The sequence below is a fragment of the Ursus arctos genome, unplaced genomic scaffold (assembly GCF_023065955.2).
Source record: "Ursus arctos isolate Adak ecotype North America unplaced genomic scaffold, UrsArc2.0 scaffold_2, whole genome shotgun sequence".
NCBI lineage: Eukaryota > Metazoa > Chordata > Mammalia > Carnivora > Ursidae > Ursus > Ursus arctos.
This window is the reverse complement of record NW_026622874.1, coordinates 10,010,545-10,034,041: the sequence shown is the minus strand read 5'-3', so window position 1 is coordinate 10,034,041 and position 23,497 is coordinate 10,010,545. Positions and strand designations below refer to the sequence as shown.

The 23,497-nt window shown below is 50.1% G+C and overlaps 1 protein-coding gene across 3 annotated transcripts; it reads right to left on the bottom strand.

Moving 5' to 3' along the window:
* Window positions 1–897: 897 nt before the first annotated feature.
* SFT2D2 (SFT2 domain containing 2) lies at window positions 898–21,709 on the bottom strand. Of its 3 annotated transcripts, XM_026509432.4 has the most exons (9): window positions 21,534–21,694; window positions 16,738–16,824; window positions 16,427–16,512; window positions 12,298–12,379; window positions 10,854–10,889; window positions 10,709–10,767; window positions 8,841–8,870; window positions 6,667–6,717; window positions 898–6,300 (listed from the first exon to the last, which is right to left on the bottom strand). In XM_026509432.4, exons 1-9 carry the CDS (start codon window positions 21,594–21,596, stop codon window positions 6,261–6,263), a joined length of 534 nt encoding a protein of 177 aa, XP_026365217.1. In that variant the 5' UTR covers window positions 21,597–21,694; the 3' UTR covers window positions 898–6,260. The 3 variants fall into 3 exon arrangements, 2 of the variants coding, with proteins under 2 accessions (XP_026365217.1, XP_026365219.1); XM_026509434.4 differs by lacking the exon at window positions 6,667–6,717 and having other exon boundaries at window positions 21,534–21,709; XR_006410667.3 differs by lacking the exons at window positions 898–6,300; window positions 6,667–6,717; window positions 8,841–8,870 and adding an exon at window positions 11,824–12,154 and having other exon boundaries at window positions 10,715–10,767; window positions 21,534–21,696.
* Between the last annotated feature and the right edge of the window lie 1,788 nt (window positions 21,710–23,497).

The following is a 23,497-nucleotide window of genomic DNA, read 5'->3' as shown; positions in this document are numbered from 1 at the left end:
CCGACTCTTGATTTCGCCTCAGGTCATGATCTCAGGGTCGTGAGATCGAGCCCCATGTCAGGCTCTGAACTGAGCATGGAGCCTGCTTGAGATTCTCACTTTCTCTCCTTCTGCCCCTCACCATCCACTCAAGCTCTCTCAAAAAAAAAAAAAAAGAAAAAAGAAAAAAAAGAAAAACAAATAGGACGACCAGCACCCAGAGTCCCCCTCCACATTGTGTCCCTCATCTATCACTAACCTCTCCGTACCTCAAAAAGTCATCACTATCCTAACTTTATGCAAATAACGTCCTAGTTTTCATTATAATTTTACCACCTAAGAATGCATCTTTAGTCTAGAGTTGGGTTTTACCTGTTTTTTAAACTTACATGACAATACAGTATATATTACATGTGTTTCTTGGCCATTCATATACTTTTGTTAAATGTCTGTTCAAATCTTTTCAACTAGTTTGTCTTTGAAATAATCAATAAAATCATAAACCCCAAACCAGACTGACCAAAATAAAGCAAGGAGACACAAATTACCAGTATCAACAGAGAAAGAACAGTCCTAAGTGTAAATCTTGGAACATTAAAAGAATACAGAAGTATTATGAACAACTTTATACTAATTTGACTACCCAGTTTATGCAGGGACTAAACTGGTCTGCAGGAATACTCCAAGATAAAAGCATTTGACATTTCTTACCTTCAAAAATCTTCAAAACTTAGGCCCTGTTATCCCCACATCACTGGAAAGAGAGGACTACATATCAATTTAGCTCAAAAACAACTTTAAGTGCTTACAATGCATGCTCATACTACGAATGCAAAATAAGGACATGGTCTTTTCTTGTTTACAATCTTCATTTAGTGACTCCTGGGAAGACAAACATGAATAAGAGACAATACCAGATTTATTAACATCATAATTCTATCATTTATTGGAAAAGGAAACAAAAAGCAAAACAGGAAAAATTAAGAACAGTTTTATGATGTCTTGGGGGGAAAAACAGCTTAATTGCCAGCAAAATTCTTTCTCTTTGAAATGCATCAGTAAAAAGAAAACATTTGTTGTATGAAATAGAATCTCAAGGTAGGAAAAGGAGCACACAAGAATATATTTTTGGATATAAAAAACTCAGTTATGCAATCACCAGCATTCAAAATTAGCTGAATATCTCTATACAATTACAAAAATTGATTCATGTTTTAACAAAGTGTTTTAAAAGCTCATCATATTAGAACAGGCACAATGTTCTGAAGGCATGTAAATTCTCCATGGGCTTTTGAACATCTGTATCCCCAACTTCACAATCGGAATTTACAAAAGCAGCAGCAGAACAGAGTGGAGGGGATTTTACATTTTTCCTTTCCTTGTTCAAAGTGGCTATGTCAAGCAAACATAATGAAAAAGGCAAAATAAACACTTCTCATGGCAGAAAGACCACAAAACTGAATGTAAACTATGCTTCTTCTTTAGGATATTTTAGAAATACAAGATTCGCTTGTGCTTAGAATAAGGCTCATTACCGGCAGTATGGAAGTTCGACAGACAGAGAACAGCACTCTGTCCAGGTACCAGTCTTCATTTGGTCGTTACGATACCTCACAAGGACGTGAGGCCCAGGCAGCCCACTTGTATCAGGGAATGTCTGTGATATATTGGGGTTTCTGTACTATTTATTACACGTAGTAACATTAGCTTGTTGTAAACAGGAACCTCAGCATGAGCTCTTTATTACAATGCTGTGGCCTGACTTTTCATTTCAAATAGCCACGTGTGGTCCACAAGACGATACAGCACCTGCCTACAAATTCAACCACCTCTGCTTTCGGCTCACCCCACCCAGAGAACAAGTTCTGTGCGTTTCTAAGCCCATTATCAGCCTATGGGCTCCTGTTAGGAAGAATGGAATTTTATGTGGTCAATGTAGTTAGCAAAGGCTGGGCTGCTGCCGTTTGCCTCGCTGGGCTCTGCTCACAAGCTCCAGTGTGAGATCTCCACCCGAGGTTCCTGAGGCCTTTCCTTGCAACAGAAACCCGAGCAACCCACAACAAAGCTTAGGTGTACCAGGGACTTGGGAGTGTCACCTACGCCTTTGGGGTAGAACTGGAAATAGCCCAAAATGGAACGAAACAGCTTATCTTGAGGGAACTGGGATCAAATAAACTGCACAACGCTTTTTCTCTTTACTTGACTGAAAATGCTGAAGACCTCAGAATTTCATAAAATTCATAAACTATGAATTAGAAGGTACTTTAAAGTCACATGATTTAACCTCCCAACTGTTTAAATAAGAATTTCCAAAAAATCAAAAATTCTAAATCTAAATTCTTTTGTTAATATCTTATCAAGAATTTCAGATATAAATCTGTATTTAACTTCAGTTGCAGGTCTATTAGCTTTTTAAAAACTGCTATCTGCAAAAAACTACAGCACCCCTTAAAACATCCCCCCAAAATCTTAAATTTTAAAATAAAAAAACTACACCAAAAATTGAGCAAACATGGATTTTTTTTTCATTTATTTGCTGAAAATGAAGGCCAAGGATGGGTTGTGCATTTTTAACTAGGCTGTAATCCTGCAGCTGACTCCAGTCAGATGTCTGAGGGAAGAGAAGGTAAGGCAGGCCTGGTGTGGGCTGCCCCACAGAAAAGGGAATGCACAGCCACAGGCTGAGTTCAGTTTCCTAACTCACTCCCCCAGTGTCACACTGCCACACTGGTCCGTCTCCCGGAGCTGTCAAAAGCGGAAGCAGCCAAACCAGTATCTCCCACAGCCGTTTTTCCTAAGTATGCCCCACTTCTTTATCATCTTTCCCAATGCAAGTATCCAAAAGAAATTTACTTAGATGCACTTCATGATTTTATTTCCTGCTCCCTGAGCACATCCTAATTAGGGTGGGAAGGAGGTGGCAGTCGGGGGACATCAAAGTCCCCATACAAGAATCATGGAGCGCTGAGATCATCAACCCAGTGGAAATGCTCCACGGGGGATGGTGTCCCACCTTCCCAGCGAACCTCCAGCTGGGCCTGGGCAGCAGCGGCCAGGGGCAGGGCCGCACACAGGATCTGGAAGCCAGAGTTGCCCGTGAGCACAGTCGGCAGAAGGGGAACCTCCTAGGTAGTGAGATGGGTGGCAGGGAGTCACACAGCAGGCCCTGAGGGCCGGGAGACGGCTGTCTGGGCCTGGGGAGTAGCGCAGTGCCCAACACGGCACCCACAGAGGGAAGAGTGCTTGGGGCACTGCTCACATGCAGTTGGGGGCACCCCCTCACCTCCGGGGAGCACAGTGCAGTGCAAGAGTCGCCTGAATGATTCCCTTCATTCCAAAAATGCAAAAATGCAACGACCTCTCCTTTCCCCAGCAGTGAACAGGCAGCAGGAGGGGGCTGCAGGAAACCAAGACCACTGCCAGCCTGCCTGCGGCAGGGTCTGAACCCTAATTCCCCACTCTCTTGCCCACAAGGGTCCTTGCAACCGGGGCTGTTGCCTGGTAACAGCTTCCAGCGGATTTAACATGGATTTCTTCCTCCCAACGTGTGGCAGGCAAAAACAAGTACGGAACACCAAAGGGCGAGGTGGCAGAGGGGAAATGCACAAGTCCGGAAGGTTCTGAACGGCAGGATCATCCAAAAGCTGTTCTCAGTATCCTGCCTGGAGCTGTCTGTGCAAACTGGCCAGAGGCCCCGCGTTAGGGCAAAGCAGGCGCTTTAACGTGAGAACCACCGCCCTCTACTGGTGAGATTTGGAGGGACCCCTACCCTCTCTGAGGCTGCGCCTTCTCTTGAGTAAGGGAAACAGGATGACCAGCTGCAAAGTCACCGTGGAGACCATGCCTGGCCACTCCGCTGTGCTGGACACATAATGGCAAATGCATACTTTTTAGAGAAGTTAATGGTCAGAGACATTCACCTGCCACCTTCAAAGGTCATCGGTTACTGCTGGGACCTAGGAATAATGCCTTCCTTTTACTGAGTATCACCAGGCTACGCACCTGACACACAGCTCACCCATGGACAATGATCCAGCAGGAACTGCTATCTCTGTTGTTTTTAGACGGAGCAGCCAGAGCTTAAGTAGCTTGTTCAACCGGACACCAGTGTGTGACCGAGCCACAGCTCACACCCAGAACCGTGCGCCGTCGAAGCCCACATCCGGTACTATGCCACACAGCCCTGCTGACATCTCAAAAGGCACCCCGACCTCATGTCCCACGAAGTCAAGTCCACACATAGCAAAGGGCCAGAGGGATCAGCCTTCTAGTTACTCCAGGCTGGCTGGAGCTCATAGAGACAGGCTAGCCTCACGTCAGCTCTTACGAGAGGAAACGATGGACACTCCTGACCTCCTTTGGGCCCCTTCCTAGAGCGCTTCTAATTTCTGAGCTATCTCCTAGGGGCACCTCAAATGTGAAAGAACTCCGCACAACCCAGAGGGTAGCACATAATTTCCTTCCTGGCTGATGGGCGGCAGTTTAGGAACCTCAGGATAAGCCTGGGTGCCCTCCGTAACCTAGAGAGGACCCGGTGAGACTGCCTCCTCACTGTGGCCCTATCGGACCTGCTCACTGCTGCCCCGCTCAGAGGAAAAGGCTAGCCGGTGCAAGGTCTCAGCTGCAACAGGAGAAAGCATGTAGCAACTGGCCACAAGCAAGGAGACGACACGTGGACCACAGCCTTTGGTCTGGAGGTTCCACGCAAGAACCCAAGTGGACCAGCTAAACCTGGGGAAAGAACAGAAAGGCAACCCCAGAGAGATTTCACTTGTGGGCTTGCTTGAGAGGCCCCGCAATGCCAAGACCTCTGGCAATCAAGATAGGGCATTTATGCTGGTCAGGCAGCAAGGACGAGCTACAAGGGCACACAAACGAACGATGGAGATCCTACAGAACCAGGAGGAAGCATCCCAAAAGGGAAACTGGGCAGGAGACAGTGCAGTGACATAGAGAGACTGGGGCCAGAAAAGGCACAGGCTCGGCTGATGTGAACAAGCAGAACAGTTAGAAGCGGCGCCCCCAGAGCCACCCTGGGAAACACGGGGGCACAGAGGGGACTGAAGCTGGGGCGCCCCAGCTCTGGACCTAGTTCTGCACCAACCGTGGCCTTGGGGGAATCTGCTAACCTCTCTGGGCCTGATGTCCTTTGCCCAGGGAGACAACCATCACCGCTTCGTCACAAGGCTCTCATAAGGACCAGACAGGGTCCTGGGCACCCAGCACCGTGTGTGGTGAGACAGGGGTGCGATGGAAGTTCCCTACCATCCACTGCGTCCAGCCCCAGTGTCTGCAGCTTGGGCTCAAGGGCAAACACTGTTTAAAGGTCACCGGGCAGGCGGGCCTCCTTCCTGCAGGCCCCACAGCGGGGCTCTGTCTTCCCACCCACTCTCCCCTGGCCCCGTTCCAGGGGAGAACGGAAAATAGAATCAGTTTAAAAGCAACATTTAAATAACGAAGAAAAAAAAATAGAGCAGAAAGCAAGACTTTTCACCTCCTGTCAGCTCTGCACAAAAGCAAACCGTGTCTGTTCTGTCAACGCCCTGTCCCCAGTCTAGTTCCAGGAAGTCATGAGGAAAGCTACGTGGAGGGGGAGAAAGAAAGAAAACCCCAAGACAAGAAGAGTGTGCATTGAATGTCAGAAGATCCATTCCATCGTCAGGTGTGCGATCAGAGGAACAAAGCCAACGTTCAGATTTAAAAACAACACGTATCACCAAACAGTGCTCCTTTTCCACGTCACTCCACGACCAGGCTCTCCACGGGCTTGTGTGCAGGTGTCAGGGGGGCAGACCCCAGAGCAGAAGCATGTCCACGCTGGCTGAGGCAAGGGGTGGTGGTCTCCATGCTGACGGCAAGTCCACAAAGTCCCCGTTGACCCCTAAACTCTGACCCTTATGGCCATACCCGTGCCAGCTCTGATGGGGCCGCCTGTCGTCACCTGGGCAGCACTGGCTCCCGAGGCTGACCTGCGGCTGCTTAACAAGGTCTTTATTTAGGAGATTTCAGTGGAACACCATCTAAAGAGGAAACAGGTGCATGAGGAATAGCCTACCCCGTAAGATACAGAACCCACCTCTCGTACTGTGCTACAGACATTTGGGTTTGGAAACACAACACTGCCTCCAAAAGCAGCCCTCAAACGTTCAGATCACAAGGAACACATTGCTGCAAGAGAAAAGGCACGCGTCTGTAAGACAGAGGTTTAGAAGGTATTTACAAAACTGTCCACCAGCTTCCGTCCACGGCGCCTTCCAAAGCCTTGCACAACTGACCATGTGCTATGCAAGACAGACAGCAAAACACTTCTTCACAGCATCCCTAGGAGGAAAACACACAAACATCAATGGGAGATCATCACCCCAAAGGCCCCTGTAGATTTCCTGGGCACAGAGTAGCATCCTATGGAGCAGAGAGCACCCAGACTGTGGGGTTGACCCACCTGGCATCAAACATCAGTTTCAACATTAGTACTCTTGTGGGCAAGTGATTTGTCTTACTGAGTTCCAAATTCCCCATCTGCAAAAGGGGATGTCCCACTTACCCTAAAGACCAATTGCAGAAATTAATACAGTGAATAAAGTAAGTATCAAATAACTGGTACCAAAAGGAAGAGACCAGAAGAGAGCAGAGGTTATCAGAAACCAAGAACAGAGGACTAGGCACTTGAATGTCAACCAGAATCACCAGATGCACCGGAAACATGAGATCCAGTCGTCACTCGGGCCTTTCTTCACCCTAAGTGAACAGCAGGAACTTGCTAAGGGACAGCTTGCAGGAGCTCCCAAGCACAGGGGACTCTCTCAAGTGACTGAGTACTTCTTAACCCGCTGTGTTAGGCCTGTCCCAGGCGCTAACCCCCTAGAATTCACTGTACAGCATGCAAGGAAAGAGTGGGTGCTCAATCACCATCCCATCCAAGCAAGCACGGCCATCTGAGGCACCACGTGCGGCTGCTACGAGGGCTTCCCACCCCTACTCTGTCTCTCTGCTCTCAGCTGCACTTGCGCCAAGGATTGGGGGGGGTCACGGAGGGAGGGAGAGATAAGGGAATGCGTTTGCATGAGCAGGCACGGTGCTTTAACAGTAAGATAATTCTAGAGCAGCATTTTTTTTTTAAGATTTTTTTTTAATTTATTCATTCATTCATTTATTTATTTATTTGACAGAGAGAGCGAGCACAAGTAGGCAGAGTGGCAGGCAGAGGGAGAAGGAGGAGACTCCCTGCTGAGCAGGGAGCCCTATGTGGGGCTCGATCCCAGGACCCTGGGATCATGACCTGAGCCGAAGGCAGACACCTAACCGACTGAGCCACCCAGGCGCCCCTAGAGCAGCATTTCTTAAGATACGCTCTACCCTGTAGTCCCAGGAGATGCTCTGCACAAGAAGGAGCTTTACGGCCAAATAAGATCCCTAGGGGCAGCTAACAACACTCATATCAAAGGACCTTGAAAGTTGTGTAACAAGGAACCCATCTAATTTTGCTTAACCCCTTCCCTAACTTATTTGACCATGGAACCCTGTTCTACCGTGTAACCACTATTCCTGTGGAACACTGTGGGAAAGGCATAAGCCCTATAAATGTCAATCCAGGTCAAGTCTGCAGCCCTGAAGAAGGGCACCAAGCAAGCCTGGCTTCATGGGTCGGAGACATGTGCAGTTTCACTGGGCCCCATACGTCAAAGGTTCCACATCTCGTTTAATGCTCTGTGATTACCATCTCGAAATTCTCTATCCTTTTTTAACAAGGAGCCCCCATTTACATTTTGCACTGGGCCCTGAAAATTATGGCACTGGTCCTGGCATGATGATACATTCAAATTGCTGGCAAACTGATAAATAGATCACTGGATGCTCAGGGATGATACGTTCTGGCTTATCTCACATAAAAACCTAGTTTCCCAAGACAGCTCTACCCATGCTCTGCTCAGACTAGCCACCATCCCCCCAAACTGGCTGGGTCAGCAGAGTATTTCCCAGCTGTTATCCCCCTAGAACCTATTCCCAAGCCACACAGCCGCCTTTCTGTTGATGGGCTTGTGACCTTCTCATCTGACACTCCCCAGCGTCTTCACATCACTGTCGGCAGCAGAGACTAAGGCACAAGCCTGCTCCTCCTCCCCAGCTCCCGTGCAATTTTTCATTTTCTCAATACAGCTAAAGAAAAGCTTTTTAGCTAACAGGTATGACACAGATGTAATTAAACCACTGCCAGTTTTAAAACACGGCCAGTTTTCAGAGGCCCATCACTGAAAGTGCCAACTAAAGGAGGTGTGGAGGCCGGAAGGGGGCTCTGGGGATGACCTGGCCCAGCCCACTCTCCTTATCCCTAAGTCCTCTCAGGACAGAGGCGTCTAGCGAGCTGCCCAAGGTCACACTGCTAATTAGGAAACCCTGGTCCTCTGAGTCCTGGCCCTGCTGACTTTCCCTTCATAAACTCTTCTGGAACATTCTCATCAATGGGACAAAGAAAACAAGCATGAGCTCGGATCCCTCCACCTCCTCCTCAGAGATACGAAAGTGATATCCACCTTTAAGAAGATCTCTGCAAAGCCACAAGTTCACAGAGTCATGACCAGCACATATGCACTACATATCACAGGAGAATGTTCCACCACCAGAACTGGCGGTCCTGGGCCAAAGCCCATCATCCCTGTACCACAGGGGAGGGGGTGGACAGGACCCTCAGCTTACCAATCCATAAAATAGGTATAGGACATTTACCTATTTGTCTGAAAGAATTTTAATAAAGATAAAATAACATGTGCTCTCTGAAAGCACTCGAAACGAAAGGCCCTTTGCAAACACACCATCATCCCCAAGTGACAGAAGTCATGGTCCTAAACACAAGTTAGTCTTACCTTGCATAGGGTATGAAGGAAAGGCTATACCTGCAATGAAAACAAAGAGATGAAATCAATGGAGGCAATCGCTGGAAGGAATGGGCCCTGAGCTGTGAGGCACCTACCCTGATGGGCCCAGACCCTCTCCTTCCTCAGCGTGGAGGGTACACGCACACACATGCACACTTGCACACACCCGTGAACACACACACACCGTATCACACGTACGGGGTGGGGGGAGTGTCATCAATGGCCAGAAGAAGGGCAAAAGGCCCATGTGGTGGTAACCCTGTCACCTCAGCCTCACAGGGTCAGCAGATCCCACACACTGGGATGGCACAGAGCCCCATTCTGAAACGACACCAGGTAAAACCCAGATCGGCTATCCCCTAATATTTTACAAATCCTCAACAGAATGTAACTTCTATCCGGCTGGGATAATTTTCTGCTCTGCTCCTATTAATTTTAAAAGAAAAGAAAACAGAACAGAAAGAAAAAAAACCCACTACCAACTACACTATGGCTAAAAATATAAGCAAGCTAGGATTCTTCGAGGACCCAAGCCCAAGATATCTTGGGGGTCCCAGTTGGCTCAGGCCCCTCACCCAATGGAGGCCCATGCAGGGAGGAGGCCACAACCCTAAAGGACCAGCCCTGAGAAAAACACAAGTCGGTGCTGGAGGGGAGACTGCCATTTGCTCGAGCCCCCATGAATGCTGAACCTCTGAAAACTGCCTTCAAATTCAGTCTATAGGAAAAAAAAAAAAAAAAGGCATGTACATGTGGGTACCAATTCCATCCCGTGGGGAAAAAGAACGAAATATAAATATAAGCCATCAAACCAGGCCTTGTGGTACCTATTCCCAGAACATGTGCGTCATTAAGATCAGGCCATCATTCCTCTTACATTCCCCATGCGCAGAAACTCCCTTGTGAACACCGTAAATGCCAAAAAGCATTTGGGAAGTGTGTTTATTCAAAAGTCCAAAACGACGAGAGGGAGCGATGGGCGCTCAGCCTGCAGCCTCAAGCCCCATTTCTACCACACAGGAGTACAGCTGATCCTCGGGGGCTTTAAAACTTGCGGTCCTCTCTCCTCTGCACTAGAGACAACATTTTTTTTCCGAAGCAGATGAGCACATCTGTCTCATCCCTTCACCAAGTCTGGAAGGACGGCAGCAACATCTCAGAAGCCGTCGACTGCATGCCTGCCAGCACCGCTCTCTCTCTGACGCTGGGCCGGTCTGGAAAGGCCGGGAACCGACAGCCCCATCCCCCCCCAGTAACGAGGTCTCCAGCGCCCTCTCACTCGGCGTGGCTCTTGAGCTACAATTCCGTGGTCTTGCCAACGGCCTGCAGCGCACCTGCCCATCTGCTGCCCACGGCCACATGGTGTCGTTTCGTCACTCACTGTCCCTCATCTCTCGCTGACAATCCCCTCTCTGGGCTTGGGCTAAATCATCCATCCCCTCACAAATGCAGCTCATCGCTTCTTACCCCTCGCCTGCCTTCAACATTGATCTGACTCACAAGCCTCTTTCTACCAGGCCCCGTAACACGTCACTGTCCTGCTCCTACTGGACAGAAGTGACTGAATACCATTTATAACATCTCAAAATCAACCATGAGCCCCGCAAAAAGGAAACACTGCCGCAGGCAAACAGCCTCCCCTGACCACCCAAGACCACGATGCCGTCTATCGGCTTGGGGCTGAGGCCACAGACTTCCGCTCTGGAGTCTGACTTCACTCACATCGTGGAGAATTCTTAAACTGAGAAGTTTCTATGTTTTTCTATCCTCCTACCCACACCACGTGGGATCTGATCTCCTTCAGCTGCATTAGTCACACGGCGACGTGGGAGAAGACTATTTAAAACATCACTTACCACGTCAGGGCCAAGGACTGCAAGATGCAGAAGATGAGTGCGAGCCCCTTGTTATGCCACTGCAAGAAAAAGGGGTGGTCACAGCGCTGTCTGTGACAAGAGGCACAAGCCAAAAAGGTTCAAGAAAATTAAAACACATGCTTACCCAGAAGGCAGAACACAGGGTAAGTGCAAAACACAACTAGAGAGAGAGGAAAAACATTAATTGATACAGTGACAACATGGAGAAAAAGGCTTCGCCATGCCTGGCGAACTTGCAATACTTTTCTCAATGCAGTAACCAGATGCTGTGATGGTCACAGCAACCAAAGGTACCCTTCCTCTCGGAAGCACTGGACCCACGCGAGCACCGTGTTCGGTAGAAGAGTTAAAATCCCGATGAAATGAAACCGGCCAATAAGAACGGATGTAGATGAAAAAGAAATGGATCCTCTTCGACTTTCAAATTTTCCCAAATTCTCTGCCCAGAAAACAAAATCACATCTCTGGTCCACCCCTCGCCCCTCCATCTTTTCATTCAAACACACTAAAGTAGGTCGAACGCACGGCTCTGTATTTGAACCCCTGCCAAAAACACCTGTGTCTGGAGCAGAAAACGCAAGCAGGGACGAAGGGTAACGTGAGACATCGGGCGATCGGCTATTTGTTTACATGTCACCTAACACTTCCCCGGAGCCCTTTCTTAGAAAGTTCTTTCTACAAGAGAGATGTCCAGACCATCTACACCCAGGGCTGGCCAAGAACAATGGCACTCGAGCTGCCGGTCATGCCCGTCCTCTCTGTCCTTCTGTAACGTAACTACTCAATAAACACGGCCCAAGTATGTTCTCCGTGGCCAGCATTGGGCCAGTGCTCTGAAAGGACATGCAATCAACAGCAAACACAGACCGGGCCTTAGAGAACTCACCTATTTGAACAAATGACATGGACAGAAATGAAACTAAAAATAGAAGCGCACTGATCAAGTCCCAAATGTTGCAAATAAAGGTAATTTTAACAGAAGGCCAGCGAATGTGGTCTGGAACGATTCTAACGGTCACACAGAAGACAGCAGCTCAGAGGAGGAAGGGGCATTTGAATCAATGGGACAGGATGATGTGATTAGCTGAACGTACTGCTGTCCAAGCAGGGAACAGAGGTGAGGGGCCATGAGGACAGCAGACCCGCATCAGAAATTCGGATGAAAACAAACACAATGGCAGTCAGATAATGCTCCGGGAAGAGCGCGCTCGCTCCAGGAGACCAGCTGCCCACTCCAGAGAGCGAGCCCATGCTTCTGAGTCCTTCCCTCCAAGCTCCGCCTGTGTGTGGCTTCTCCGGTCACCAGCGGGACCTCACGCACATCAGTTTGGCTACTGTGACCAGCCCGCTGGGAGTGTGGAGCCGGCAGAACCCGAACACCAGCTGAAACACCAAGGGGTAACGACCAGACGCAGAACTCCCCCTCTGCCACGGTGTTTCCAGGCATCGGGGGCAAGTCAAGACGAAAGGAAAAAGAAAAGAGGGTTTTAGGCTGAAGACGAAGAAAACTGCACACAGCAGAAACAAAAAGTCCCGTTTCCCAAGTGCGGCTAAAAGGCAGGCCTTACCAGCACCATGACAGTTGCAATCAGACGCGTCGGCTCGAACATTCGCTTCAGCTGCTTCATCGGCCCCATGAGGAAGACAGTGCTGAGAGGCAAACATATACAAGCCATTCAGACCAGACCAGACCCGCCCCGGGCACGGCCCGCCGCCTCTCCATCGCCTCCCCACGATCACCCACGGGGATCACAGCAGTGATGGCAGCTGACATCGGAGAAGTTCTTGCTACCTGCCAACTGCTGTGCCTACGGGCCTTCTCACTTAATCCTCCAACAACCTGTGGGGCTGACGACAGGAATCGTCATGGTTCCTCTGCAGATGAGGAAACCGAAGCCCCGAAGGGTCTGTTACCTGTCCAGGACTCCCCAGCTCCTCCGGCTCTGGTGCATGGAGGTCTGACTCTAGAACCACATTCAGAACCACCAGCTTAGAGGACCCCTCTCTCTGAGGTGCTACGTTGCCTCCTTAACAGTCTACCCACGGAGGGGCGCCCGGGTGGCTCAGTCGGTTAAGCCTCTGCCTTAGGCTCAGGTCACGATCGCAGGGTCCCGGGATCGAGCCCCACATCTGGCTCCCTCCTCAACGGGGAGCCTGGCTTCTCCCTCTCGCTCTGCCTGCCGCTCCCCCTGCTTGTGCACTCTCTCTCTGACAAATGAATAAATAAAATCTCAAAAAAAAAAAATCTACCCATGGAAATAAACAAATCAAAGACGCAGATAATTTTAAAAAGAAAAACTGACACCTGACAAGTTTAGGTTGCTGATATTAAAAAGGAGAGCACTTCCCTTTCTGTCATAGTCTCCAGAGAATAATTCTACTGATCGTATCATCTACGATTTGTTCAGTGTTTGCTAAATGCCAGACAGGACATACCTGACCTCATTCCATCGCTCAGCAGCTCTAAGGTAGGTGTTATTACACTTTATTTCAGAGATGAGAAAATGAAGCTCAGAAAGGTTAATTTACTTATCCACAATCACACAGCTAGGAACTTAAACAGCCAGCATTCAAACCCACATGTACTGGATCCAACGCTCCGAAAGACATCCCTCGTGCACTTTCAGTGTGAATGGAACTTGAGAGGGGGCTGTGAGAGACAGTAACCCAAGCAGACCCTCACGCCGAACCCACGGGTTAGGTCTGTCATGTCTCTAGATTACTAGAGAAATGCCCCATGTGGCATCACCCCAGCAGTAGCCTGCAACAGCCAGGGTTTTAACATTAGCTACGAGGTGTTTGGCAAAAACAGAAATTTAAAAAATAAGTCTCTCTCTCTTTAAAGTACCATTAAGTTTCTACCTGAATTCATGGCCACACTCTTAGCCAACACTGAACAAGAAGCAAGAACCAAGGCTGGCCTTAAAAATTAAATGCAGCATATACACCGAAATATAACAGATTATAGAGGCTCCTGGGTGGCTTGGTGGGTTAAGCGTCTACCTTCAGCTCAGGTCATGATCTCAGGGTCCTGGGATCGAGCCCCACATCAGGCTCCCTGCTCAGCGGGGAGTCTGCTTCCCCCTCTGCCTGCCACTGCCCCTGCTTGTGCTCCCCCTCCCTCCTTCCCTCTGTCAAATAAATAAATAAAATCTTTTAAAAAGAATAAAAGATTACAGGTAAAGCCATAAGCTCCTAGACACACCCTGGAAATAATCATTTGCTCCGTTTATCACTTCTGAAGGCAGTGCTATGAAGAGTCGATCCTATCAGGGTTTGTGAAATAGTTCTCCCGAACTAACCAACACACTCCTGTATTTATGCTCTATTTACAGACTCGGCATTAACCCTACACTGCCTGCCCAAAGCAAAACCCTCCAAAAGTTAGTATTTGAGAGGCTTTAGAGGCAAAATGAGACATCTCTGAGAGCCAGCATTTTACTATCATAAGCATTCAAAAATTAAGTGTTTAGAAGGTAGCCAGAGTTGTGTACTCAGTCACTGGGTTAACATTTCCAGCCAAAAACAGAGTCAGGTTGTGGGACAATCAGGGACAGGTGAGGCAGAGGTAGAGCCCTTGTCAGGTGGCTCAGAGACCTGTAACAAGTCAGAGTCCCATATGAAAGAAGAGGTCATTGATTCTGGGTGGGGGTGGGAAGAGGTAATGAGGAGACATTTCATAGGAGTGGTGACTTTTGAGCCAAGTCCTGACAAATAAGCAAGAATTCACCAAAATGAGGGGGGGTAGGACACCAAGAGGGAGATACAGATGCGGAGCATTCTAGGCAGAGAAATCAGCCCCAGAAGAGGCACAAAGACGTTTGGGGAAATGCAAAGGCAGCTTGGCTGAGGAGTGGAACTGGGTAAAGCCACATCACGAAGGACCTCTCCTGCACGCACGCACCTGTGGCGGAAATGAGGCACTGCTAAAGAGAGTGAGCCAGGGCTGTAACCGAATGGCTACAGCTCTGTAGAAACTGGCCTGGAGGGACACGAAGGAGACAGAGAAGCCAGCAGAGGAATGCTGTAGCAGTTCAGATGGAAGGGATATGAGCCAGGGCTAAGAGCAGCTCACGTACGGCCATCTCTAGAAAGTCCTCCTGGCCCCCTGGGTCAGATCAGGCAGCTGGCCCTCCCTTACCAAGCACCTTTTTCCCCATGCCCTGTTATGTTATCAGTTCCCGTGTCTGTCTGCCTGGCCCACCAGTGAGCTCCACCACGCAGGAACCAAACCACACTCATGAGCGCTCAGAGCCCAGCCCAGGGTGTGATCAAGGCTTAGTCATTGAGCACGTTGAGTCCATCAGTCAGTCAGGGACAGGAAGGGGTCAGCACCAAGCCATGGTGAGTAATAACAGGGGCCAGGACTTGGACACCTAGAACTCTGAGGCCACTGACTGAGCTACAAGAGAAGGGGGAGGGAGAGGAAAGGTCACAGAGTTCAGGCTCCGGGGGCCATGTAGGCAGAAGTCAGGCCAGCACTCCCAGCTGGGAGCAAGACTGCTGCTGTCAGCACACGGTGTGGCTGAAGCGTGAACTGCACTTGACCTGGGCCATCTGTGCACCTGCAGCATGCAAAACGGGCTGCCCACATCTGGGAGGCACTCCGTTAGCTGCCCGGCGCTCATGAGCCAAATGCCAGGTCTGAGATGGTCCTACACTGGCAGAAGAACACGTCTTGCCAGCAGCCTCCGGCCAGGCGAGCCCTTCTAAAATCCCCACTCAGTCTCCGGCAGCAGCAGGCCAGGGTGCAGAGAGGGTGCCGCTGTCAAGCCTGAAAAAATCATTCAACCACTGCGTGCCATGGTCCCCTCATATATAAAATCACAACGGTAACTTTATCCCAGGAGATTTCAAAAATAAACTAAGATAGGGGCCCCTGGGTGGCTCAGTTGGTTAAGTGTCTGCCTTTGGCTCAGGTCATGATCTCAGGGTCCTGGGATCGAGCCCCCATGCTGGGCTCCCTGCTCAGTGAGAAGTCTGTTTCTCCCTCTCCCTCTGCCCTTCCCCCCATGCTCTGTCTCTGTCTCTCACTCTCTCAAATAAATAAATAAAATCTTTAAAAAAATAAAAATTAAAAAAAATAAACTAAGATATAAAAATACTGGGGTGCCTGGGTGGCTCAGTCAATTAAATGTCCAATTCTTGACTTTGGTCATGATCTCAGGGTTGTGGGATCAAGCCCTGTGTTAGGCTCTGCACTCACCCCGAGGCTGCTTGTCTCCCCCCCCCCACCCCTCACTCGCCCCCTCTCTCTCTCAAATAAATTATTTATTATTTACTTATTTATTTGAGAGAGAGAGAGTGCGTGTACAAGCAAGGGGAGGGGCAGAGGGAGAGAGAGAAAGCAGACTCCCTGCTGAATGGGCAGCCTGCCACAGGGCTCGATCCCAAGACCCCGAGATCACGACCTGAGCCAAGGTCAGACGCTTAACTGACTGAGCCACCGAGGCACCCCAATAAATAAAATCTTAAAAAAAAAAAAGAGATACTAAAATATTTTGAAGTGATAGAATATGGATGGGATGTATATATTTTTTTGGATATGATATATTTTAACTACCTGTTTTCTCAACAAATCCTTAAAACTATTAAGGCATCCTCCTTCACCTCCCTCAAGCACAATCTATACCCATTTTCCCATCTAGTGACTGGCTACGGTTAAATTAAACAAAAAAAACAAAAAACAACTGTTACCTCCCAATTGATGCGATGTTACCAAAGGTATAAAACACTGCGAAGAGGTATAGTCCCTTCCTGGGCACCCAGAGCAGGAGAGTTCCCTGGAAGATAAAGCACAGGGAGTCTGCACGGGGAGGAAGCCCTCCTGCCACAGTCACACAGCCAAGACCAGTCCCCTCCCGCCCTCCTCAGCACCTCCCTTTCATCTCTCTCTCATCCATGCATGTCATGAAGAGCAAAAGAGAAAAGGAGGTGGACAAAAGGAGAAAGACAGAGGTTAGGAGGACAGGGTGGGGAAGAGACAGGGGGAGGGCAGGACAGCTTACCAGCAGTGAGCAGACAATTCCAGTAGCAAAACACGCGATGAAGCCCTTTATTCTGGTACCCCAGCTTAAAGAAGATGCCTCAACAACCTGAAATTTTTAAAAAACGGATTACACACATGTATATATGCACGTTTGAGCACCAAAAACAAGGGAAGCACGTCATTAGACTGAGTGTGTGAGTCTGTCCTGCGGAAGGCACGAACTAAGAATCCGACTCACTCGTAGCTGCAGGAACCCTCCTGAGTCACGGAACCCGGCTCCTTATCCACCCACGGATCTCGTCTCCGGCAGCCGAGAAGAGGTTACCGAGCCTCCAGGTGAGCATCCCCAGAGGTGGCAACTCTCCGCCTGCAGCACAAACCATTTCACACGCAGCACGGCAAGGCGGCAGACCCCGGAGTAGCCAAGCCCTTACCACAGCCCGGGCCGGACAAGCACAACCGGAAAGGCACGAGCTCCGCCAGGCAGGGGCCCAGGAAACGGGGGCCAGTCGGGGGCCAGCCCTCAGGGGGCCGGCTCCACCGGGCACGGTCTCCTACATCGACCAGCCCAACTCGGCAGTAGCTACTCCCGCCCGCATCTCTGAGCGCCCAAAGGACTGAGGCTCCCATCTGGGTCAGGCGCTCAGCTCCATCTATTCAGGCCCTGCTTCCGGGCGCTGGCATCAGCCAAGTCACGCAAGCGTGAGACAAATCACCCGACTCTCTGCTACCTAATTACTCCTCCCAAGAGTAAAGCTCCGAGGACGCCAAGATTTGCAAATACAACTCTGCTCAAACAGGGGAGCCTGCAAATAGCTCCCAAGGGCTTCTCCCCCATGTCAAAGAGGACAGCCCAGAACTTACACCAGAGACCTTCCTAGTCCGTCCACGTCATGAAAGGGGCCACAGCTGTTCCCAGCTGGAGACAGGCAGCTGCCAGTGAGATCAAAGGTCCTGCCTCCTGCCCAACCAACCCAGGGTATTCACACCAGGCTCACCTTGTGTGGCCAGCACCGTCTCCCTCCAGCAGCGGGGGGGAAAGCTGCCAGTAACAGTTCCGCCCCCTGATGAAGAAAGGTGGTGGCAGAAGCTGCAACGGCCACTGGATTGGCAACTCCTTCAGCAATGACTGCTCCCAGCTCAGGGACCTGTTTTCAGCCCTGTCTCCGAACTTCCTGTCAAACCAGAAGCCTGGAGAGAAGGACCAGAGGCTCTCCCAGGTGTGGCCAGCATTGCTACAGAATGGCTTAATTTCCGTTCAGGAGAAAGGCAGTATTCAGGGCAGGTTATCAAAAGGATTTTCCTCCTACCGCATATATTCACACATTTATTTATTTATTTATTTTATTTTAGAGGGGAAGAGACTCTTAAGCAGGCTCCACACCCAGCACAGAGCCCAGCATGGGACTTGATCTCACAACCCTGTGATCATGACCTGAGCCGAAATCAAGACTGGGACACTTAACCGACTGAGCCACCCACGCACCCCTATTCACACATATATAAAGTGGGCTCATGACACTGCAGTCCCCCACCGCACACACAGCACTTGCAGAAACACCGGGCACCATGTGACACTGCACAGAATGGCGCCATCAGGGCTGGTAACACGCAGCGGGAACAGGGTGTCAGGACCTGACAGAAGGACCACCTGGTTCCACGCTAAGGAAAACCCCACCTCCCAAATGAGTCACGCGACGCTCTGTTACCAAGCTGCACGGGCAGCCCCGACAATCGGGTCAGCCTCCTGCGAACATGTTCAAGCTCCCCCCAAGAAGAAATCAAAAGACACCACTCTTCCTACTCAGGCAAGAAACAAAGAACTTACTTTGCCAGGTAGGAAAAAAGAAGTGAGCACGCAGGGAGAAAAGCGAGGTAGCAGAACCGGACTGGACTCGTGGCTTGAGCACTGTGTGGCATCGACAGGGATGCCTTAAGAGATTCAACCTTTTTTTTTTTTTTTAAGAGGATAACCCATAAGGTTAAGTGTCAAGTGTGAGCTGGCCCTGGCATTTAGAGAACCAAATGGAACGGTGACGTTCCAGCTCTCATAAAAATCAAACTCACGGACAGGAGGAAGCAGTTCTTTCTGGTTTCTTCCTTCAGAAAGGAAAGTGACACGCTGGTTCTACAAGTCTCTCAAGCTGAATTTCCACCCAAATGTCACCCTGTTTGGCAAAAGGGGGGGAGGGGGGTGGATAACTTTCCATCACTGTGTCTTCCCAGTCTGTGTCAGTGCACTTCTTTTACACTCTTGGTCACACCAAGAGGAAACTACTGTTCCACTGCTTCTAACCGGACTCAGTGAAAGCGAAGCCCTTCTTTTTGCCAATTTATAAAAAAGAACTCAGTTGACAGAAAACGGCTTTCTAAATTCATGGCTGCTGGAAACTGTGCTGGGGCACTTTCTGGAAATTAGAGTAGCTAAAATAGTACCTGGATAGAACTTACAGGCGATCTGCACACAAGCTGTCTCATTGGCGGTTAGGAACAAAGGTCCCTTTGACTCTGGGATGTGGAGAGAAGAAAGGTTCTCGCCAAGATGAAGTAAAGCTAAGAATTGTTTGAGGAAACAGGACTGGTAACCAGAAGAAGGTGAGAAAGGGATACTGCTCCATACCTGTGCTTTCAAACCAGTACCTAACTCATTCCTTCCTCATCCCTGGAATCCTCTATGAAAAAAATAAAACCTATACTTTAAGAAAGAAGCCCACTAAAACTAAAGGTTGAAGGCATACTTACGAAGGTGAGGTATCAATTAAAAACCTCGTCACGAGGCTATTGGTGATTAGGCAATGCCTCGTAGTTTTTATACCTAGTTTCATACGTAGGAGAAACAGAACTAGTCATGCTTTTATTGTTTACACTAAAAGAATAAAAATTTGAAAAGCACTCACTTATGGTGACCTCTGACAACCTAATTAATTTAATTTGAAGAGCCCATAAGGCCACATAGTCCAACTTACCACACAAAACAGAAATTTCAGCACACAATTCTCCAGCTTTGCCAGCTTCAAAGCCATGGGAAATGTGAGGCGATCAAGTCAATACCAACAATTTAAAGGAGGCCCAAATTTGTAAAGAGCCAAAACAATCCTGAAAATGAATTCAGCCAGCTACAAGATGTTTCCCAGGAGTCTGGGACTCAGGAAATGGCATACAATGAGGTATGAAAACAGGAATCTCACGCTCACAAAGAGGAAACGGACAACACTACTTCAGAACAAGAGAGCAGCACCTACTCTTTTTAAAACAGACTTAGGACGTGGCTGAGCTTACAACACTTTAAAGCCCTTCGCTGTGTCCAATGCAGGCATGCACCATTTTAGGTCAGAACAAACTAAACATTTACATCTTCAATCTACATTAATCATTCACTCTTAAGGGTCTGCTTCATGATTATTTTCTAAATATATATCTGCATCATTTTGCTGTCAGCATTCCTCTCCCAAGAGTCTTCAGGATGATAAAGTGTCCCCCTCTTGAACCCTAGCTGCTCGTAAAAGCGTGATGACAGTCCACAGGGCATAATGCTTTTAGATACGCATGACGGTCAACTACCCGAGTTTTCTTAGGCGGGGTCTGGAGTTTCACTTGACAGTTCGTAACAGAACCCAGAAATCAGAAACAAAAAATTCATGAAATTACTCCTGAGCCTTGACCAATTAATAAAGGCAACCAATTAAAAAGAAGCCACAGAGTTGTTTTGAAATGTCATAAATAAATAAACAAACCAACCCCAAATCCTACAATACTCAATTCCAACTCCTATGGTGTTGCTTCTTCAAAGTGAGGGTTCAGAGAGTAAGCATGACAGTTCTGAGATTTCACGGAGGGGGTGGAGGCTTCAGTATCAACAAAACGCATTAAAACAATCAGCAAACGCAAAAGTGGGTGAAAGCAGCATGCGGAGAACCAACCACGAGAGACACTGATGAAAGAAGGAAAACGTGGGTTTTGAGTTGAAAGAAGCTGTATCCTCTTGGTCAACACCCTCACTTTACAGCTGGGGAAACTGAGGCCCCATGGAATACACACCAAAAAGTAAAATGTTATTTTGTCATCCAGAAAGGAAAACAAAACCAAAAGCGAAAAAAGCACTCGAAGTAGGAAATGAACATTCCGTGTGGCTCTCGAACCCAGGGCCCGAGTGCCCAGATTCCAGCTCGACCCAGCCTCTCGAGTGAACCAGTCACACAGACACACGACGTCCCGGGTGTTCGCAGCGTCTACGGGCAGACTGGGGGCTCGGAGAAGCGAGAGTGGGCCCTGCCCTCCAGGAGCTCACGGTTCCGCGGTGGAGACGCGTCACAACGACGACAGGTGCCCAAGGTCGGGTGGGAGGGTCACACGGACAACTCAGCCCCGCCGCAGGGGCGCAGCTGGCAGGGGAAGCTGCGGGCCCGGCGCCAGGCCCAGGCCACCGACCCGACGCGGGCTCCCTCCGCCAGGCTCTCGGGGCCCGCCCTGCCCGCCCGGCCGGCCGGTCCGGCCACGGAGCCCGGGGAGGCCGGCGGGGCTGGGGGGACCGCCCGGGACGGCGCCTGCCCTCGCGGGCGTTCCCGGGGTTCTGCTCCGGCGCCGCCCTCTCGAGTGGGCCGCTGGGGCCGGGAGGGCTGAGGGCGCGCCGGGCAACAGAGCACGCCAAGGCCGGCCGCCCGGGGCCGAGGGCCCGGCGCGGCACCTGTGGCGGCGCGGGGAGCGCGGGGTCGGAGCGCAGCCCGCCGCGGCGACGACGCACGAGGGCGGCGCCGCTTTCCCGGAAAGCCTGGAAGTCCCGCCCGGTTCGCAGCGGCCCGCAGCAGGCGCGCTCACCTCGGCCAGGCCGCCCCGGTCCTCGGTGTCCTGGCCGCTCAGCACCTTCTTCAGCTTGTCCATCCCGGACCCGGGCCGCACGACGCAGGCCCGCTCGGCCGCCTGTTGCGCTCGCGGCGTCTTCGGCTCTTCCGGGTGCCGGGCCCGCCGCCGCCGCCTGCCAACCACGGCGCGCCCCGCCCACGTACCTGCCCACCTGGCGGCCGTCCGCGCACGCGCCCCGCTGCTTTCGCTGGCCGGGGGGCGGGGCCGGGGGGCGGGGGCGGGACGCCCTGGGGGCGCTGGGGTTAGGGTCCGCCCAGCATTGCTCTGCGGCCCGGCCTCCCTCCCGCGCCCGGGTCGAAGCCGGACCCGCCCCCCTCCCCGCCCTTCTGAGATCGGTCCACAAACGCTGCGTACGTACCAGGCGCAGTTGTGCTTTGTTAATGTTGCCACATAGCGTGTCCTGGATGGAACTTATTCCAGGTGGTCTCAAGTGAAACGATTTTTTTAAAAGCACTTGTAACTTCAGTCTAGACCAAGCCACTGTGATCCCAACTGAAAATGCTTCTAGAGGTATGATTTGGGCAAAAGCTTGAGGAAAGGGTTGAACTTGGGTGAGGGAGTGGGGCAGGGTACAGCAGCCTGCTGGGCTCCAGCGCTAGTGATTCCCTGTTGGAGAATCCGTGTAGCCCGCGTAACCCCCAGGACAGGCCCGCAGACGGCACACAGGCTCGCATCTCACGGCTGCCTGGGGAATGTCTGGAAAGCTCCCTTCAAGACTAGATGGCTCAGAAAAGCAAATCCACAGTGAGGTTGTCCGGCGCACACACTGGAGAATCCCCTCGCTGCCTCCCCACCACCCCGCCACCGCCAAGAACACTTGTGAAAGAGTAGGAATGTGTGTCTGGGTGGAGGGAATTCAGATGTTACCAAGAACTTGGGCCTGTTGGGAATTACAGATCAACCAGGCAAAGGGATTTTGCGCAGTACCCTATTCAAGTCAGATGACTGTAATTACATCCCTTATGTGCTTTCATCCTCATGGATACCAAAACGTGCTCAGGCGTAATTTTAGTTTGCATCTCAGATCTCCAGGAACAGATGCTGTTGTGTTTTCCCTGTTGGCTCCTTATCCCCTTGTTCCACTCAGGTAAATTCCTACCCGTCCTTCAAGACCCCTCAAATACCAAGACACAGTGGAAAGTTCGTCCCTTGTGAAGTTAAGAAGAACTAGGAATTGCAGCTATAGAACCATCACTTACCAGCTATGTGGCATTGAACAACCTACTTTCTGGCCCTCAATTTTCTCACCAGTAAAATGGACATCAATGAGGACCTCTGAAAGTTTCTGTGGGAAGTACAGGTGACAGTATGCGAGGAGAGCCTGTAAGGTGGCAGGCATTCTGTGGCATCTATGGAAGCTAGGATTAGTCTGCCATCTCTGAAGCCTCCTCCAGCCCAGTCCACACTGATAGGGCAGTTGCTCCTTCCTCTGTGCTCCCACAGCATTTTAAAACCCCACTGTTACCATTATTCATGTCCAAGTCTGTCCTCCATACCTCGTGAGTCCTCACAGATCCATTCATTCTTTCCTCTGCCCACCCAGAAAGGCACCTAGAAAATAGTGCTCAGTAAATACCATTGAATGAATGAATGAATGAATCAGAAACTTTGCGTCTGCTTTTGCGATTGTGTGAATTGTAACAGACAGATGGGCAGATAGGGCAACATTTAAAATGACCGTGCCATACAAGTCAGCAGACAGACGCTTGTTTTTGTCAGCAAAGTAAGACAATTGGTCTGCCCTCCTCTTCTACCTCCACTCCCTGCGTTCATCACGGTAAAAGGTTGTTTGTTTAAGATCTTATTTTTAAGTAATCTCTATACCCAGCATGGGACTCGAACTCACAATCCAGAGATCAAGAGTCTCGCGCTCCACTGACTGAGCCAGCCAGGCAAACCCCTCATCACAGTAAAAGAGG